General features: G+C 47.1%; 1 protein-coding gene across 11 annotated transcripts in view; it reads left to right on the forward strand.

Annotated features, from left to right (window-relative positions):
* The window catches only part of HNF1B (HNF1 homeobox B), a 55,985-nt gene that overhangs the window by 16,278 nt on the left and 18,676 nt on the right, over window positions 1–21,031 (forward strand). For all 11 annotated transcript variants that reach the window (XM_053568387.1, XM_053568388.1, XM_053568392.1 and 8 more), the window contains exon 5: window positions 16,529–16,689. In XM_053568387.1, coding sequence (XP_053424362.1) covers window positions 16,529–16,689 — 161 coding nt within the window. The remainder of the gene's footprint in view (window positions 1–16,528; window positions 16,690–21,031) is intronic.

Consider the following 21,031-nt stretch of genomic DNA (forward strand, 5'->3'; position numbering starts at 1 on the left):
AGTGGCGTGGGATGGAAGCTAGGCTAGCCTTGGCCCAAGCGTGGTATCTGCTGATGATCTGCCGTGGCCTTGTTCCCTGTACCCTTTGCTCCAGTCTGGAGCAAACTCACCTGGCCACTGCTTGAGGAGGCAGAGGAGGGGCAAAAAGGTTTTCACTCTCCCACACACCATGTCCTCACTCTCGTATCACCTTTCGAGAAGGAAGTGGGGACTCATTTCTGGAAAGAAAGTGAGGCACAGAGAAGAGGCCTCTTCAGGAGGCCTTCGGGGATCCAGAACGCATCCTCTTCACCTAAGAGGACACGTTTATTTCTGCAGCTGCTACTCTTCCCTCCCTTTGAACTATGTTCCTTGCTGTCCAAGTCCAGCGGACTTGGCTTCCCTGATGGAGGTCAGAGCTTGAAAAACAGGATCCCACCTCCTGCCTTTTCTTCATCCCCTCCACACCTCAAGTTGTCTACAGGAACCTACCCTGGGCCTTAAACAAGCCCAACTCTGCGCCAGGATACCTGTGTGAATCTGCAGGAAGGAAATCTCAGAGGTCTCCAGAAGCAAGGTTGTGACTTCAGCAAGTGATGGTAACAGCTAGTGTTAATGGAGCACTCCCGGGTACCAGGCCCTCAGATGAGCACCTACATGCAACATGTTGCTTAATCTTCACAACAACCTTGCAGGCTAGAAGCCATCTGTATTGTTATCCTCCATTACAATCAAGGAAAGAGAGATATTTAGAACATAAGTCATTTGCCCAAGTTCATATAGCTAGTAAGCAATAGGGACAGCTTTTACTTGGGACATGTCTTTTTGCTTTATGTAGATGCTGAGAACTCCTCAGGCATGAAAACCAACACACAGAGTCCTGTCATAGTGTCTTCTTTTCCCATATTCCTGCTACTCCCCACTGAAGGACACAGAGGCTTTGGGAGACCATGGCCAAAGAGGTGTCAGTCTACCTAGTTTACTGCTTCCTCCTCGACCATTGCCCCTGACCAAGGTGGATTCTTTGCTCTGCCCAAGGAAGAAATCAAAGCCCCCTCTTTCAAGATCCCATCCCCATGTGTGTGGGGATTTGAACTGCCCTTGCAGTCGGCACTGTCTGGGGCACTAAATGCCTTAACAACTTAATGGGGCTTCTGAGACGGTGCAGGCACCTCAGCTCACCTCTGGGAGCTCCGCCCCTCCCTGGGCAGCAGACAAGGAGAGAGGGTTTATGAGGGCAGTCGTAAAAATATTCATCTCAGCAGCAAAGGTCCCCACAGTAAAGAAGCCCCATTGTCCCTAAGTAGCAGATTATTTCACTTCAGAAGAGAGACAAATCCTGCCTTGAAACATCTGCTGTTGTAGGAAGCACTTTCTTACTGACTTAGGGTTCAGTGGTGAGCATGGCTCCAGCGTTCTTTGAGTTAGAGACTTTATCAGACTGTCATTTTATCTCTTGAATTTGAAGGTCATTTTATCTTGGAAGTACCACCCATTGGCTGCCACTAGATTGGGGGAAGACAATCAGGATATTAATGAGATTAAGAGGCCCCACCTTCGAGGCTATTCTGTTGTGAGCCTCCCCCTGATAGGGGACCAACCCTGGTCTGCATACAAAGAATCTGGGCTGCTGGGCCAGTGGGGCTCCCAGACTCTGTACAAAGAGGCCTGGAGATACTGGAGTCCTATAATCTAAAGCAGCCCGCTGGTCATGCCTAATCCTCCTGAAGGATCCTTAGAGGATTCAAGGACTCCTTGCCGCCTCCAGTTAGCTCTGAGGAGGAAGGAAGCTGCTTGCAAGCACATAGCCCTGGCCTGCAGCTTATGGGAGAAGTGCTCTTGGAATCTGTTTGTTGAAGGTTTGATGGGAAGTGACAGGAACTTGGAGAGAATTAAGCACCAGAGGTGCAGAAAGAGGCAGCGATCTGCAAAAGGGCCTTTGAAGCTACCTGCTTAATGGAAAGGAACAAGATCTGGCCTTATGCCTTTACCTGCTTTTCAGGGGGGAAGTACAAACACAAATGAGGAAGAGAGAGAATATATAGCATATATGATATAAATATATATACTGTATATAAAAAGGAACATAGCTCGAAAATAAAGTCAAATGAAGCAGTTAATCATGGTTATCATCCCAGCTGTTCATAAATACTCTAGAACAGGGGTTGGTAAACTTTTTGTACAAAGAGCTGGATAGTAAGCGTTTTAAGTTTTTTGACACTTTGAGTTGCAGCTACTCAACTCTGCCTTTATAGCACAAAAGCAGCCAGAGACCATACAGAAATGAATGAACACACCTGCCTCCCAACAGAACTTTATTTATGGGGACTGAAGTATGAATTTCATATAATTTTCACATATCACAATATATCCTTTAAAAGTTTTTTTTCCAACTATTTAAAAATGTTAAACCGTTTTTAGCCTTGTGGGTCATATGAAAACAGGCTGCTTTGGCCAACAGACCACAGTTTGCTGACACCCCACCACCACCAGCACAATACTTCTTAAAGTTGGAGACACTTTAGAATCAGCTAGAGAGCTTCTAAAACTTCTGGAACCCAGGCTACACCCCAGAACTGTTAAGTCAGTCTCTGGGAACTGGGACCAAGCACCAGTGGTGGTTAAAACTTTCCAGATGATATCAATGTACAGCCAAGTTAGAGAATCAGCTCTAAGACAGAACGTCTCTAATGTTAAAGTGTGTGCTGATTACCTAGAGATACATCAGAATGCAGGTTCTGATTCTGTAGGTATGGGATGAGGCCTGAGTTTCTGTATTTTTAACAAGTTTCTAGGTGCTGTGGAAGAGGATAGTCCAGGGACCACAATAAGAGTAGTGGGGGTCTTGGAGCTAGTCGATGGAACAACTAATTCCCCTCGTCTCCCAACTTGCCTTGGCCTCACCATCACCAACCCTGACACTTAATGTGTTCTAAAGATACCCTGGGGAAATAACTCTCTTAAATCCAGTGGGCAGAGCAACGAAGTCATAAGCTATGGAGGCAGACCTGAATTCCAACCTCAGCGTGGTCACTTATTGCCATTATAAGTGACCGTTACTTATTGTGATCCTGAGCAAGTCTCGGCAATCTCTGAGCCTGGTTTTTTCAATGTGCGAGGACACCCATTCATGCAGATGCTGGGAGAATTAAATGAGGTAATACATATATGTAAAATACCTGGGATGTAACAGGCTCTCATAAATACTAGCTATTGTTGTAGCTTGCAGAGACTTGTTTTTTTTCCCCCTCTTTCCCTGTTTCTCTTGGAGGGTTCATTCAATCCTGATATTTAGAGAATTTGAGTATTTCCAACTAGATACTGACCTTGGTTTTTGCAGCAAACTCTGGCTGGCTTCTTGTAGCATATTGGGAAGAATTTCCCATTCTTCTTAGGACTGTTCTGTGACATCCGTAAGGTATATCAAGTGCCATAGGAAACAACGAGAAGAAGCTGGGACGTGTCATGGATTGGTAGTAGGGAGGTTCGTGACCATGTAGCCGGATGTCAGGTTCCTAAGATGACCATGAATTTCCTCCACTAATCGGGCATTTTCCTCCTTTAAAGAAAGGAGCTGTGAGTACCTGCTTGTGTGTATTGCTTGTTGGTAATTAGCCTTGGGGACCCGCCAGTTAGAGAGGGTGGGGAGGTGATCCTGATGGAGGCTGCATCTGAGAGTGTAATGGCCTTTGTTCTGAGAAGGGAAGGTCCCCTAAACTTCAGGCAAAAGAACAGTAAGAAGCATAGGGAAACCTCAGAAGCTCCTGAAGGACCTCCTGGAAGCCAGTTACCTCAACTCGTGAACCTATATCTGCTTAAGGTACTTTCGCATTAGCCTCTACTCTGCCTCCAGCATCCTCCACCATTGCACGCTTGTGTGAGTCGCCAGCAAGGGAGGGGCTCTATAATGTGAGCCAAGTTTCTCAAGACTTGTACTCTGCATGTTCTTCCCGTGGTCTTTAGCATTTGATGACTTTCCCAAGGGAAGTCTATAGACCCAAGGTAGAGATGGTAACAGACTCAGATGTCTGTGTCTGGATAACAAGGTGGAGTGCTCCATACCGGCTTGGTTTAAACTGGGGTTCTGGGGCCAGATGTGGTAGCTCACATCTGTAATCCTAGCACTCTGGGAGGCCAAGGCAGGTGGATTGCCTGAGTTCAGGAGTTTGAGACTGGCCTAAGCAAGAGTGAGATGCCATCTCTACTAAAACTAGAAAAAAACTAGCTAGGCATTGTAGCAGGAGCCTGTAGTCCCAGCTACTCCAGAGGCTGAGGCAAAAGGATTGCTTGAGTCCAGGAGTTTGAGGTTGCTGTGAGCTATGATGTCATGGCACTCTAGCCAGGGCAACAGAGTGAGACTCTATCTCAAACAAACAAACAAAAAAAATTGTGGTTCTGTCACTATCCACTGCGGCCTCAAACAAGTTATCAGCTTCTTTGTGCCTCAGTTTCTTCATCTATAAAGTACGGACTGCAATACTTATCTCCCAAGCAGCACAGTGCCTGATAAGGAAGGTTAGCTGCCATTGATTGCAGCGTTATCAGGTTGACTTGGAAACTTTCAGGGTATTGAGAGAGAGAAAGAGTTTTGGATCTCCCTTGGTTCTGACAAGGGTATGGCTTTGCAGTTTCACCTTGGAAGAATGTCCCTTTCCTTGAACCTTGCTGGCTATTTGAGACATCAGAAACAAAGAGCCCCAAGTATTGGCAAGAGATGTGATTCTCAAATAGCCCATTAAAAATAGACTTGTCTCTCCGTACCCTACCACCCTCACCTTTAGAATCAGGATTTCCAGAGTAGGGTGGGTGGAGGGAAGGGATCAGGGATGGGAAGTTTCAACAAAAGCCCGAAGAGATTTGGATTTAGAGCTCCTCCTCTATCTGGCCTAGACATCACTAGACCAGATAGAGCAGGTGAATTCTGAAGGGGTTGATGATAACCTCCCCTTTTTGTTTTGAGACAAAGTCTCACTCTGGCACCCTGGGTAGAGTGTCATGGCTTCATCCTAGCTCACAGCAACCTCAAACTCTTGGGCTCAAGTGATCCTCCTGCCTCAGCCTCCCAAGTAGCTGGGACTACAGGTGCCTATCACAACGCCCAGCTAGTTATTTTTCTATTTTTGGTAGAAATGGGGTCAATGAGACCACTCTTGCTCAGGCTGGTCTCCAACACCTGAGCTCAAGCAATCCACCTACCTCAGCCTCCCAGAGTGCTAGGATTACAGGCACGAGCCACAGTGCTCAGTAGTTGATAAACCCGATAGTCACTTGCTGAACCAGGAGAGGAGAGGCATCTGGGGTGAGGAGCCAGGCATGGGGATTCAAAAGACCAGAGCCACTAAGAAGCAAGGGTGACCTTGGGTAAATCATTTAACTTCTTGGGGATTCTGGCAGATGGAAGGTGTTGGATGAGGGCCTTTCAGCTCTGACACATTCGTGTTTAGAGATTGCGTGTTGTCTCCAGGCTCAGGGGCCAGGACTCTGCTGCATGAAGTGCAGAGGTAGGGTCTCCATTGTGATATTTTATTGTTAAGCTCATCATCTCTCTCTCTCCCTCTTTCTCTCCCTCAGTCCCTCGCTTCTTCCCCATTTCAGGAACTGTGTGCTGTTAGAAGCCTTCCGCCTTTATTAGGGATCATTAGAGCTTTATAGCACCAGCAGATTGGGTGGGGCCAGTCACAATAAACAGATTTATAATGGGTATAAACGAGACACCTATAACTGCTGGAGGTTAACACTTTCAGGGCCTTTGAATGGCATCCTGCATGCCCATGCCTTCTGACCCCGTCCACTGCAGAGGGCCTCTTCCTAATCAGCACCTGTTGGACTGGGCCGGCAATGAAGCCCAAGCGAGTTCAACCAGGGTGGAAAACCCCTAAACGACACGTCCTATTTGTATAGCATCAGTTTGCATGGTGAGCACACACTAAGTGCTTAATTTACCTTGTAAGTGTTTTACAAACAGAAACAGAAATGTTCTCCTTGTTATCTAGAACCCAGGTGAAATATCGAGTTCGAAATATCGAACCCAGCCTTACTCCCACTGGGAAGAAGGAGGTCCCTGAAGCCTTCGAACACCTGGCTCAGTGTGTATGTATCCTGAGTGCCAGAGTTTAGGCTAGACCGACATTGAGGAGTGAGCTGGATTTCTTCACCACTATGTCCCTGGCACATAGCCCTGAGATACTCCTTATATTTGTGAAATGAAGAGATCTATGACACAGGGCTTCTTGTCAAAGCGTAAGGCATAACTCCCCTGCTTTAGAAGTTTGATACCCAGTTTGGGAGTTAAACTGAACATGGAATTAGTACATAACATATATATATATACACATTATCATTTAAAGCATGTTTTCTCTTTCCTAGAAACAGTGCTATCCAGGTCGACTCCCATTCGTTAACTTGAGTTTAACTAGAGCATAATAAAAATAATGTCGGGGTGGTGCCTGTGCTCAAGGAATAGGGCGCTGGTCCCATATGCCAGAGGTGGCGAGTTCAAACCCAGCCCCGGCCAAAAACCACAAAAAATAATAATAATAATAATGATGTCGACGTGAAATGTTACCAGAAACTTTTCAAAGATGATGACTCTTCCTACTGTTCTACTAGTTTAGTTTCCTCTAGTTGACTGGTTTAGTCTGCTTATTTAGTTTAGTTCTACTATTTTGATGTTCTGCTGCTTTCATTGCTTTTATCAGCTCTTACCAATATCCCCAGGACAAGAACAGAGTGAGAACTCCTCCTGAGTTCCATTGAGCAAAGTGGCGTTTAGAAAAGGGATTGGACAGCTGAGCACAGTGGCTCATACCTGTAATCCTAGCACTCTGGGAGGCTGAGGTGGGCAGATCACCTGAGCTCACAGGTTCTAGACCAGCCTGAGCCAGAGAGAGACTTCACCTCTAAAATAGCCGGGCATTGTGGAGGGCACCTGTAGTCCCAGCTACTTGGGAGGCTGAGGCAAGAGAATCATTGAGCCCAGCAGTCTGAGATTGCTGTCAGCTGTGATGCCACAGCACTCAACTGGAGACGACAAAGTGAGACTCTGTCTCAAAAAAGAAAATTAAAAAAGAAAGAAAAGGGATTGGACTCACTGCAAATTGGAGTCTTGGAGAGACAGAAACAGGACTGCCCAGATCTGGGCAGCCATCAGTTCTCTGGGGATGCTCCCTGAGCATTTGACTGGTACTCTTGTTCTCCCAGCAGAATGGAAGCCAGTAATCATCCACCTTCCAAGGTCTCAGTCCCCAGCACCGGGTGGTCCTTGGGACCAGCATCCCTGGGCCTGCAGGGCGACTGTGGCCATCTGTCATGATGATGGTGATGGTGATGACGCTAATGATGCTGATGGAGAGGCCCTCAGCCACAGTGATGACGAGGTTGCCTAGCCAATCCCCCAAAATGAGGCAGCTCTGACACTTGCCAGGCCTCAAAGGACCTTCTTCTTGGGTTTCAGCTCCCAGTAGGGTCCTGCTTATGAATAGGCTGCAGTGGAAAACCTCTCTTCTCTAAGGCAATTTTATTAGCCCTTCAGTAACAATACAGATGTCTGTTTATAGGACCCTACTATTGTGTGCATGCCCAGTGGCTCAGTCTGCTGATGGCTTTACAGCCTTTCTCCCCATTGCCCAGACCCACTAGGAGTATCACCATTCTCCTTGTCAGCCAAGCCAAGGGGCCTTTCCTGCCGGCAAAGGCAGCCTCTCAGAAAAGACCAGACCCCAGGAGCCAGACTGCAGCCGGGCACTGTCTGTCCCCTCGGCCTTTAGCCCTAACCATGTCCACCATTAACCCTTCTTGGTTTTATCCTAGTTTCTTTGGAGAAAAGGGCATTTAAGTTACTTACGTTGCCACAGTAAATTCCCGTGAAACAACCCTTCTTCTCCTTATACCCAAATCAACGCAGTGGGCCCCAAACTGGGTTCTAACATTGGTGTGTCTGCATTTGGAGTTCTTACCTACTGCCTAAAACCTTTAGCAAAGGTCAGCCTGTGCCAATGGAAGTGCCTGCCCATCTCTCTTCAAAGCCCTAGGTAATGGGTATCGGATTTACACCTCAGGAAGGAGGGAATGGGTCATTCCCACGGCATCTCCTTGGCCATCTGTGCACAGACTGTCCCTGATCTTAGGATGGAGAGGAAGTCTTGTGGCTCCTCAGCGCACCCACCTTGCTTCATGCCTTTAAACCTGAAACTGGGGGGTGGGAGAGGAACGGTGGTTCACACTGTAATCCTAGCACTCTGGGAGGCAGTTGGATGGCTTGACCTCGGGAGTTCAAGACCAGCCAGTGCAAGAGTGAGACCCCTGTCTCTACTGAAAAGAGAAATACTAGCCAGGCATTGTGGCAGGCGCCTGTAGTCCCAGCTACTCCAGAGGCTGAAGCAAGAGGATTACTTGAGCCCAAGAATCTGAGGTTGCTGTGAGCTATGATGCCATGGCACTCTACCCAGGGCACAGAGTGAGATTCTGTCGCCAAAAAAACAACAACATGAAGTTGCCCAAATCTATCAATATTGTTTCTTCCATTTTGATTATATTTTAATATCTTTCCTTCTCTTTTACCATCCCGCTTCTGCCACCTTAAAAAGAATGCTTATCTTCCCCACCCCATAAAAAAAGAAGCAAGAGATTTAGGGCGGTGCCTGTGGCTCAAAGGAGTAGGGCACCAGCCCCATATGCCAGAGGTGGCGGGTTCAAACCCAGCCCTGGCCAAAAACTGCAAAAAAAAAAAAAAAAAACGATAAAATAATAAAAACTTTAAAAAGCAAAAGATTTAGAGAGTAGATTACATACCACCATTCACTTTCCCACCATTCAACTCAACAGACTAAAGGTGAAGTTAGAGTTGGAGCCCCCGGTCGGAGTTGGAGCGTAGCCACTTGTTCAGCTTTTACATCTTCAATTGATGTTTCCTGAGTGCCTAGCACCGGCTGGGCTCTGTGCAAGGGGCTGAGGAGATGATGGGGAAGACAAACTCAGTTCTGCCCCCATGGGGTTACATTCCACTGAGGGTTGCAGCACAGAAACACGTAAACAAACCATAAAATCATTTCAAACTATTAATGGGTCATGACGGGGAGGCTCAACATCCCTGGTGTAGACTTGGGGTTATGTAGAAAAGGGACAAGGATCTGCTGGGAGACTCCTAGGGAGAAGTAGTGAAAATGACCTCATCCTCTCTGAACCTCAGTTTTCCACTCTGTCGAATGGGCATCTGTGACACACTGAGAAGCAGATAGTACAAAATATATATATGTAAGGACTGCCCAGTCCTCAATGGCCAGGGTGGTTTCTTTTGCCTGCAGCAGCAGTCTTTAGGCTGAATAGTCTTTCACCTTTCAAACCACCTAATGTTTGCCCACAGAATCTAGCTCCCTGGTGAGGCCAGGCCGATGGGAGAGGCAGACTTTGTGGGGGAGAACACATGGATTCTGCTGCTCTTCTAGCCCCCACATGCCCGACTTTTTTTTTCAGATGCACTGTTCACATTAGCTTCTGTTCTCAGTCAAGTTGCTTTTGATGGAAGATTTCTTTTTTCTTTTCTTAGTTACATTTGCTTTGATTTTTATAAGAAAACCAGTTTGTGGGCTTCCCTGAAGTATCACTCAACTTTTACTCCTTGAGTCAAGAATGTTTACCATCCCTGCAGGCCTGTCTGTGTTTTTTTCCTCTTATGAATTGAGTTCCTAACTAAGCAACCTTAGGTAGAAAGGGCTCTGGAACTGAAACTAAATTGCTTTCATCTTGTATCAGATTTTCCTCCCAGACTTTCATATTTTTCAATCTCCTAAACTCTCCGCCAACAGGAATGTGTTTCCTTAGAGAGGAGGAACTATGAATAAGAACTCGCAAAAGTCTCGTCTTAGAAATGAGGAAACTGAGGCTGCAAGACTAACTCATTGGAAAGCTTTCATTTCTGAAATTTCCAGTTTCATGCTCGTTTGGAATAAAATTGTTCACACTCTTTTATTCCAAACGAGCATCTCAGAAGTTCACCAGACTGAAATAAGGAACTTGTATTCACGGGCAAGGTGGAGCTCTTAGGACACAGTACTGAGCCCATCAAGACTGGCCTAATCCCTTCCAGCCCTTTCCCCAACACACAGTTTTGGCGGCACAGGAAAGACAGCTCCATCTCCCCATAATGTATGGGCACAGTTATTTCCTTTTGGAAGAACTTTCTCCTTTGCATACTCCCTCCTGCCTGAGTTTAAATTCCCAGTTTCCAGACCCAACAGGGTTGGGCTGTGCTCTGCATGAGGTTAGGAACACAGGAGAAGAATGTGTATGACAGAGCCCTGGCCAGTTGAGTAATGTTTACTCTGTTGGTGGCTGGGACGCTCATTCGGGCTGGCAGAGGTCCACCAGCCAGAGGAACATTCCTGCATTATCAGGGATGGGAGGTTGGCTCTGAAATGTCAGGGGTGAAAGGCATCCCACCGGATTCTGGGTGCAAAGAAAGGAACCCCCAGGCTTCAGTGCCAAAGGAGAGCTTGGAGAGCAAGCAGAGACCCACATTACCCAGGAGTCCCCACTTCTCTTCTCTCTTCTTACTAAAAGAGCAATCTGGCTGTGCTTTGTAAATGACATTGCTCTTCTGTTTACCCAGCATTTTCTCTCCCAGCAGAACCCAGTGTTTTGTGGCATTATTTTAGTCATTCACCATTCTGCCTCCTGAAGAAGGGAGATCTGTACCCATTTCACAGACAAAAATGCCAAGGCCCAAAAATCACCTGGCCCAGAATCCTCAGAGTTAAAGCAGAGAGAGAGATATTTTGTTAAAATATGTAGAGGCTGGTGGCCTGTTAATCTCTGGCTTCGTGAAATTGGCGTCTCAGCTGGTTTTTGAAGCTCTTAGACCTAGATTACACTTCAAGGGCTGTAATTCTAAGCCCTACAAGCACAGGTTTACAAAAAGTCTCTGTGGTTAATGAAACTCTGAGCAGCTCCTCTCTGGAGTCCCTGCGTAAGGCAGTTGTGTCTGTCTTTGTACACACATACACAGTCAGCTTTGTCACCAATAAAAACCACAGGGCCTGTGGGAGAAACAGGGTTAAGGACACCACACTCAAAAACTTCCTCAGTGGCACATTTTAAAAAGATAAGGATCCAAAAGAAATATGGCCAGAGTTTTACACCCAAGTGGTTAAGAAATACATAAATGCTGTACATCAGTAAATATGGCACTTGAACTTGAAGTTTGCCTAAGGAAGCGGGCGTCAGAAGGGTTGTAGGTTGTGGGTTATAGGGAAGTGATGGAGGGAGGATTTTCTGAACTCAGAAGGACAGTCGTGCGTCTGTGTGTGCACGGCTTATAAGTGCATACAGTGAACTGAGGGAGCTGGCAGTGTTCGAGGGGCATGTGAGGGCGTAGAGGTGGCTCCACTCAACTGGGCACAGCTTTCTGCATTCACCTACTGTTTGTTAAATGTGAAATTCACATTTCAATCAAATGATTCCTTACCACATCAATAGTATTAGAAGAGCGTCACACTTTCTTTTTTTTTTTTTTCGTAGAGACAAAGTCTCACTTTATGGCCCTCAGTAGAGTGCCGTGGCATCACACAGCTCACAGCAACCTCCAATTCCTGGGCTTAAGCTATTCTCTTGCCTCAGCCTCCCGAGTAGCTGGGACCTACAGGGGGCGTCACACTTTCAATACAATAATAACTACAAAACTGACCAGGCTTTTTGTTTGGGGTGTGGATATTCAAAGCAGCTGAGATTTCATTCCTTCAGCCTCCACTAGGCTGTGAGGTTGCAACAATGTGTAAAATGTCATCTCTTCCTTTAAGAGGGAGAGAGAAATAAATGTATCAGCAGAGTACAGGGTGCCCCAAAGCTGTAAGTCTCCAGGGCAAGTAAAATACAAAGGACAGAGCAGCTGCTCTCCAGGATGAAGGACGGAGAGCTTCTCAGAGGAGGCCACAGTTAGTCCTCTTAAAGGATGTGGCACAAAGAAGGGAAGAGCTTTCCAGGCTGAAGAAATAGCCTGAGCAAACGCACAGAAGAAGGAGATGGCCAGGCCTCTGGAGAAACGGCAGGTGCTGGGATGGGGCTTATGGGAATGGTGAAGGATGATGCGAATAAGGTGGACCGGAGTCATAAAGGCCCGATTCGGCCCCCTCAGGTGTTGGGGCTCTTCCAGAAAGCAGTGAGGAGCCGTCAGAGGTTTCCAGGCAGGGCAGTGACATGGTGTGACTTAGTTTTTAAAAGAATCCCAGGTTGGGTGGCGCCTGTAGCTCAGTGAGTAGGGCCCCAGCCCCATATACTGAGGGTGGCGGGTTCAAACCCACCCCCGGCTGAACTGCAACCAAAAAATAGCCGGGCGTTGTGGCGGGCGCCTGTAGTCCCAGCTGCTTGGGAGGCTGAGGCAGGAGAATCGCAGAAGCCCAAGAGCTGGAGGTTGCTGTGAGTCCTGTGACGTCATGGCACTCTACCAAGGGCGGTAAAGTGAGATTCTGTCTCTACAAAAAAAAAAAAAGAAAGAAAGAATCCCAGGTTGCAGCAGTGTGAAGCACTCCTCGGACATGGTACTGGCACAGGAAGGGAGGGTCGGGTATGCTGGTTTCTCAAAACCATATGCTTCTTCCCTGCTTTTGACACTTCTGAGCATTCATATTGCGTAGAAGTCACATGATCTGTGACTATGTGTCCCATAGTAATTCAAAAATAATCCAGTGCCCATGATGCTGAGAGCTGGGAACAAGGGCCTCAGGGCCTCAGGGATGTCTCTAGACTCCACCCAAATGTCTTTTGCTGCTAAACATACTTGCTGTGGTTCATAGGGCCAAGGATGGGGACGGGGCCAATTAAGTGGCTTGAGCTAGGAAGTGAGTGGAAGAGGAATGACTGCCATCTGCCACTGTCGTTTCTCCTGTGGCTCCTCTGTGGTTATTAAACTGGCATCTTTGGCCAGTCAATATTAAACCTGAGCCCTTGTTACATATTCATTTTCAGGGCTTGCAAAGGTAAAGGAAGAAGGGAGATGCCAACCCACTTTTTTTTTTTTTTTGTAGAGACAGAGTCTCACTTTATGGCCCTCGGTAGAGTGCCGTGGCCTCACACAGCTCACAGCAACCTCCAACTCCTGGGCTTAAGCGATTCTCTTGCCTCAGTCTCCCGAGTAGCTGGGACTACAGGCGCCCGCCACAGCCAACCCACTTTTTAATGCAGACTCCCTAGCACAGGGCGTGGCATAGTATAGGTGCTCAATAAAGTTTTGTGATCTCAGACTTCCTAAAAATGTCTTTTAGATAAGGACAGTCCCAAAGTAGGAGCTCAGGGAGGTTAAGTAACTTCTCCAAGGCCACACAGCTATTACACGGGGGAGTCAAGATTTAAACCGCCGCACCTGGCTCCACAGCCTACACACTTTGCACTCCGTTTTTGTTCTCATTTCAAGTGCACTTCTGAGTTTGTGAAATATACAGAGGAGGGCTTGGCCTCTCCTTCCTCTAACAGAAGCACCTATTTTTGGTGTTTTGCCCACAGACACCTTGTGATGCACTCTCTGCCCCCCGCCCCTGACATCCTCCTATAAGGTGGCAGACTGATTATAGCAACCCTCCCAGGGACCAGAGATTGCCAGATTCCTGGTGGGAACAGCACCCATGGGAGAGCTTACAGGTGGACCTGGAGGACATGAGCAGCCTGGTGCCTCACTCCCACCACAATGCAGTGACAGTAGCCCCCTCCCCTCAGCAGGCAGTCCTCCTGCTTATAGAAAGGAAGCTGGAGCTCACCCAGTACATTGATAGCAGAGCTGAGATTAAAATGAGGATCCCCTAATTCCCAGCCAAGGCTCTATCGTTTAGCCAGAGGCTTTTCAAGGAACATTCGGAGGTCTAGGCCATCAGTCTTTCAACAGAGCAGTGCCATGCTACTGCTGCCCCGTTACATTTCTTACATAATAAAGTTCTGTTGGGGGAGAAAACAAAGTGTGAAAACCACAGCAGCCCGAGGCTATGCTGCCTGGATTCTGACAAGTGTCGCTTGCCTCTCTCCTGCCATGCTCCCTTGTAAAGAAGCCTTTTGTTTCCTGCGGATATCCTTGGTTAATTATTTTTAAATAAATAATTGGGTAGCCTGTGGTAGGGGAGAAGCCTCCCTGTGACCCATATTTGATCATCAGAGGGCTGGCCCTTTTCCTTCAGCCAAATTAAACAGGCTAAATCCAGAGACTATTTGACTTGAGACTGAATCGATGATGGGGACAGGCTGGGAGGTGAAAACACACCTGACTCCCAGCGTTATCACCACTCTCTCAGGAGCAGAGCATCTTGGGGAGGTAAATAGCTTGGTCAGGGAGTCAGAAAAAGCAGGAGAAAAACAGGGTGAAGTCCAATTCCTCCAAAAGGAAAGAGCAAGAGGACAGTGGCCAGGCCCCCCGCCCAACTTGCTTTCAGGGCAAAGCATCAGTGTAGGATTCTTCCAGTACTTGCCTTCTGCCCCCACTTGTCTATAATTTTAGAATCTCAGGGCATAATCTCATGGTATAAGAATCCATCCTTATGCCAGCTCCCTTCCCCACATCCCCACCCATAGTTGCCATTTGTTGGGCATTATGCTAGTAACTCTGCAGGTGTTATTTCTAATCCAAAAAGACTCCTGTTGAGGAAATACACTCTCCATTTTTCTAGAATAAACTAAGGCGCAGACTAAGGCTCCATGAGCATACACTGGGCAAAGTCAGGTTTGGAACCTGAGTTTGTCTACCTGCAGAGCCCTCCTTGCTGGAGAACTCTTCCTTTTATGTATTTGAAGTCTACCTCTTTTTCCTTGAGATTTCGCTCTGCCTTGGGAGCTCACACGGTTCAAACACTTGGAACTGTTGGAAGCATCCTGTTGGGAACTCAGTGGCAAATGTGAGTGAAGAAAAAGGACCTGATTTAATCCAGAAGGATGGCATGGAGGGCTGCAAATAGGTGCACGGGAAGATGAGGCTGTTGACTAGGAGAGATGGATGCTCTCTTTTTAACTTCATGGTCCCCATTCTTCCCCCGCAAAATGTAGGGCCCTCCCTAGACAATAACCACCAAATTCCAATACTGTCCCATGGCAGATGCCACCCCCACTGGCAGCCCCTTGAACCAAAGGATGAGGAAAACAGCCAGCAGAAAATGCCCATAGTGCAAACATTAGGCCGCTTCATAGTCAAACAAGTTGCTCTGGAAGGTTAGAACCCTGAGTTAGCATTTGCATGTTTTTCCCCAGCCCTGAGGTCATATTGGCCTTGGGTAATGTCCTTAAGCCAAGGAAAATTGGCTTATGTCTCTTGGTAAGCTGCATCTTAATGAATTAGAGGATGCTGGTTATGGCAGCTTGCTTGGCCCCTGGAGGAACGCTGTAGCGTACTCTGGAAGGTGGGGCTTTAGCTGGGGCTGGAGGCAGGGCAGAGGGGAAACGGCAACAGGATCGGTATACAGGAATGTTTCATCTCAGAAAACTGAGCAAAAGGAGAAGTGTAGCCAAAGAGTTGATCACTTCCATGCCCAGAGCATTTGGTCTCCCTCCCTTTTGTCAAATCCAAAGCAACAAACCACAGGGCTTAGGGTGAGATGCCCTCGAGTACCCCTAACTGTGTCCTTGACTATTTCATGGGCACATCGAGCAGGACTTGGGTCTGTAAACTGAACCCAGGTTCCCTGCTCTCCTTCAGCTTCCTTCAGCTATCTGATCTCTGTCCAGCACTTTCCTTTCCTGAGAGCAGACCTCTATTTTGGTTCCTAAGCAAGAGGGAGGGTCAGAGCAGTGAGGTTGTAAACATGCCTGGTTCTCCCCCTCCCTTGCAGACCAAACTGCAGTGGTTTACTAAGCATCCCGCCTGTGCATGCTGCCTGCCCCACCTCCCGGCAGATGGGCCTTTCCCTATGCCCTGGAAGTGAGCCAAATGGGACCCCATCAAAGGAATGTGAGTTCCAGAGCCAAAGCCTCCTAGCTGCAGCCCCATCCCTGTCCCACTCTGCCTGTGTTCCTTTGGCCTCTTGGGCTTGGCTAAAAATTGGTACACGAAGACTGATGCATAAGCTATGGCTCTTTCAAGGGTCACTGCACACGTGCCTCTTCTTTGTAAGATGGGCCTACTCATACTTTGCAGCACCACATGGCCAAGCGAGGCCAGGGAAACATTTCAAGAAGGCATTTTGGAAAAAAAAGATATACCCCAGCTGGTAAGAAAAGGCCAATCTCAGCCCTCAAATCCTAAAATAACTGTTCTGAAGCAGTAGTGGGTAGAATCTATTCAGTCTCTAATTCCTTCTTCATTATTGAGTGGCTTCCAAGTGCCAAGGCACTGGAAAGACACAAGTGAACAAAACAACAGCAAAAAATCTCTTGCCCTCATGGAGCATACATTCTAGAATTAAAGCAGAGGCCACGACACCTTTACCCTGGAGAAAGACTGCCAGTGTTTCTTGTGGATGGATAGGAGAGAATGCAACTCTGTGTTTTTTTTTTTTGGTCATCCACCCTTGAAAACAAGGGGAGCGCGTCATCGTTCCAGAGCCTTGGTGGCACTAATGTTCCCTGTTGGGTTTGTGTTGTTTTGCAGGAGTGCGCTACAGCCAGCAGGGAAACAATGAGGTCACTTCCTCCTCAACAATCAGTCACCATGGCAACAGCGCCATGGTGACCAGCCCATCAGTTTTACAGCAAGTCTCCCCAGCTAGCCTGGACCCAGGCCACAATCTCCTCTCACCTGATGTTAAAATGGTGAGTACACCTGGGCCATTGTAGCCCTGGAGCTGATAAGATAAGAGGCAAAACAAACACAACTTCTCACAAGGCCTGCCTCAAACAATGAACCATTGTAGCCTCTCAAGGGAAAATGGGGGCTGTCCGAGCTGGAAGGGAAAGGTAGTGCTGGTGACCCAGCCCCAGGCGCGTAGAAGGGGTGTTCGGTTTGAACCCAGCCAATAAATCTGACAGTGCTCTGCTCTCATTTTATTGATTGAATGCCTCATAAAGGAGCAAGCGGGTGGGACACTATTTGTTTAGGGGCTGCCAATGACATTTGCGTTGATAAAATGTCCATTCATCCTTCCCCTCCAAGGCCTCCGCAGCCAATTTTTTAACTCTGAGAGCACCTCTCTTTGAAACAAGCCCCCTTTTCCTCCTTACCACCCCCTTGGTACTGGCAAGGAGAGGCGTTATCAAGTCAGGATTTAGGCGATGGCGGGAGGCAGGGGAAGGGGGTGGTGGGGGGAGGATTCTTGACCTGGAATTCTGAAGGACTTTGGATGCCCTGTCAGTGAAGACTAGGGCACGAAATGGCAGGAGGGGTGGGGTGCTGCTTACAGAGGGAGAAGCACCGACTTTGAAGTCACAATTGCCCAGACTCAAATCCCAGCTCCAGTACTTCATAGCTGTGTGGCCTGGGCCGGTTACTGAACCACTTTAGACCTTTCTTCCTCATCTATAAAATGAGGATAATGACAATAGAGTTGCTGAGGGAATCGTGTGCTAACACATTCAAAACACTCTACACAGTGGTGGGCAGAGCAAATATCCACCTAATGGCCATGTCGTCGTCGTGTTAACATCAGTATCATTCTCATGAAACAGTTTTCTGTATCAGTAACCACAGCCCCATACCCAGATTGAGTTTAGCACACTTGGTGAGGAATGGACAATTTGAATTTGAATTTTCTTTTTTTTTTTTTGGTTTTTGGCCGGGGCTAGGTTTGAACCCGCCACCTCCAGCATATGGGACGGGCACCCTACTCCTTGAGCCACAGGCGCCACCCTGAATTTGAATTTTCTAATTCAAATTACATTCTGATTAGAATTAGGATCTAGCCCTCTAGGAACACAAGTGCAGGGGAGAGCAGCTTCTGAGGGAACAGAGGGATTGTGACACCAGCCAGGGTAGGAAATGGAAAACTTTATTCTTTGGGTCATGCTGTGTGTTTCAGGGGAGGGAGAAGCCGCGGTTCCCGACTTCCATGCTGAAGTGGGAGCTGCTTACATCCTCTCAAGGTGTCTGACCCAGAGGCAGGTGGAGGCCGGATGGGGGGAGGGCAACGGGGAGCAGATGCCATTTCAGACCTTGACGTGTGTGCTGTGTAGGCAACACACGGTGAGTCACAGGTGATCGAGTCCTCGGCTCCCTGGAGGAAAAACAAGTCTATTTTCTGAGGGGAGCATTGGCCCGGCCAGTTCTAGTTTCAGGGGACCTGAGCTGCAAACAAAAATGAAAGAGCACTTCTAGGGGAGGCATTTTGCAGCCCCCTTGCCCTCCCCCATCCCTTAAGAAAGATTTTTCTTCGTAAAGAACGATTTGTGTCACCTGCCTTGTGAGCGGCACAGACGAGGCTTTATGATTTCTCAAGAGTCAGGTTGAAACCCATGCAAGTTAGGGTGAAGGCTTACCCAGGCGTCCCTGGAGAAGGGGGCCTGGTGAAGAGGATTTGACTTCTCACGGAATAAAACTTCCCAAGTCTAAGTTCATGTTGCTTGAAGGGCCTTGGGCTTTCCCTCTGAGCTGCCGGCTCCTCCTCCTCAGAGGCAAACTGCCTCACCCAGGCTGGGTCTGCTCCAAATGCAGCCTGCAGACGTGGTTTTCCTTCCTGTTGGCAATGCCCTGCCTGGGCAGTGTATTATTGGATTGATGATTGACTAAGACTGCACACCTCAATGTTAGCAAACACCTGGGAGCTGGTTCGCAGGAGTTGGCTTTTCTCTTGTCTCCAACACCCTGTCTCATATGTGGTGTTCCCGGATGCCCAAATTCAAGAGTCTGTTCTCTGTTAACATATAACAAGGCCGTAAGGGGTCCAGCACAGCAAGAGTGGAATATGGTTAAAAAGGAACACAGGCAAGGGAACCAGGGTGCCCCAGCACTGGCTCTGTCATTCACCAGAGGCAAGGTGGATATATCGCTTAACCTCAGTTTCTTCATCTGTAAAATGGGTGAAATAATGGCTACACGTATGTCACAGGGTTGGTGTAAAGATCGTTTGCAGCTCTGTTGTTCTTTGGATAAGTCCTGTTCTAGGATTGACAGTCTATGTGCTGACTTTCAGGAGGACATGCCTTGGAAATCTTCTCCCGGGGACTGGATTAGATGCATTTGAGTGCTCTGTTGTCCTATCTACCGCCCATCCTCATGCCCAGGTGGTATGATTGACAAAAAGCTAGCCAGATTTAGGGTTGCAGTCTGTGTGTGTTGAACCACATGGTGGATACTTTCATAGTCTCAAGCAGTGTGGCCTAGTCTAGGGGTCAAAAGCTCGGGCCTGGGAAGCGGAGAGCCCTTTAACCCCAACTCTACCACTTGGGCACATCTCTTAACTTCTTTAAGCTTCAGTTTGTCTACCATGTAGGAAAAATAATACCCACCTCCTAGATTATAGGCACATGAAGCACTTAGCGTAGTGAAGGGACTGATGTGGCAGCATTAATATGATTCAGGCTTTCCCAGTTAGCATGTAAGGATTACCACCATTGATACCCTTAACAGCTCCCTGGCTTCCACCAGCCCTGGAGGCAAACAACACAATAGCTGCATTTCAGAATGGGAAGTAACCATTCTGACCAAGGCTACCCAAACTTAGTAAGGGATGGGATTTAAACTCCAGCAAAACTGGGTTTAAGTGCTGGCTTTCTCTCTAGTTAAGTGACACAGAGCTGGTCTTGACTCTCTGAAGATCAGTCTCTTTATCTGTAATACAGAGACAATAATAATAATAATAATAATGCCTGCCTTATTTGTGGGCAGTCAGTTAAAGCCCTGTCCAAACCCTAAAGCCGCACACATCCAAATTGTTTTTATCCTGGGCTTCCACATTTCTCTCGCACTATTAAAGCCAAGTGTTGAAATGGCAGAGTAATTACTGTCACTTCATTGAGTTTCTCCAAAGGACTCCATTACCCAAGGGATTTCATCCCAGGGCAGGTTACAGACTTTTTTTTTTTTTTTAATGACTCTGACATTTTGAAAAACAAGTCCAGCAAACAGGCTGGTTCTCTCTTGTTTGATGTGGTCAGAATTCTTTCTTGGTCATGTGACTCCTAACTCATTTCTTGATGCTCATTTTCAAAACACAAACAAACCTGGTTAGTTTTTTTCTTTCTTTCTTTTTAAAATTAACCTTGAAAGCGATGGGATTGACCAGAAGGGCAAGGCAGGAGATGGTGTCTTAGCTGGGTGCTGTTGTGAGAAATAGGGGCTGAAGAGCTCTGGGGAGCACAAGAGGAGGGGAGGGAAGTGGAGTTACGCAGACATCTGATGTGTCCTAACGCTAAACACCTCTTAGAGTTCCCGAGGCTCTTGAGAATGTCTGGGTTAGTTCAGAATGAGCATAATCCTTTCTTAATCATTAAAAAGTATATATTTTAAACTATAAATGGTAGACTAATTTAACATGAAAACAGTGTGTGTGTGCATAAAACGGATAGCTCCCTTATAATCATAATGGCAAAACATTGGAACCATTTCTGATAATATCAGAATCAAAACAAGCACATTGATTGAAGCAGTTATTGTGTAATATTATCTAGAAAGTTCTGACTAATAGGACATTTAGACGTTTTAGCAAGGAAGAGACCCTGTTAGTATCGTATGCTTATGATGCAATTGTACACTTGGAAAAATGGGGGGAAAAGACACTAGTAGGAATAAATAAGAGGATTCAGTGGAGCGGTCATGTTCAAAGTAAATACCAAAAAAAAAACGTAGCTTTCCCTTACTAATCTTTGGTGAAACAGAATGGGGGTGCCTGGAGCCAAAGCTTGTCTAGTAGCTTTGTCATTACAATATCAATTCCTTGACTTAATTAATCTGTGATGTATAGTGGAAATTTGGAAGGAGTAGAGTGATCCAGTAAGGGTGAATCTCCCCCAACCCTCCGTAATTTCTGAAGCAGACTAGTAATTCAGAAGCGCCATGCGGACAGGGATTGTTGTCTGTCTTACTTACTGCTCTGTCCTCAGCACCCAGAACAGTGTCTATTCTGGAGCAGGTGCTTAATAATTGCTATTGAGTGAATGAATGAATTTGTAACTAGCTGTGCCGAGGAACTGCTGAGCCATATCCCTCTGGAAACTGCTGTTT

Source organism: Nycticebus coucang, chromosome 18 (genome assembly GCF_027406575.1).
Source record: "Nycticebus coucang isolate mNycCou1 chromosome 18, mNycCou1.pri, whole genome shotgun sequence".
In the NCBI taxonomy this organism is placed as follows: domain Eukaryota; kingdom Metazoa; phylum Chordata; class Mammalia; order Primates; family Lorisidae; genus Nycticebus; species Nycticebus coucang.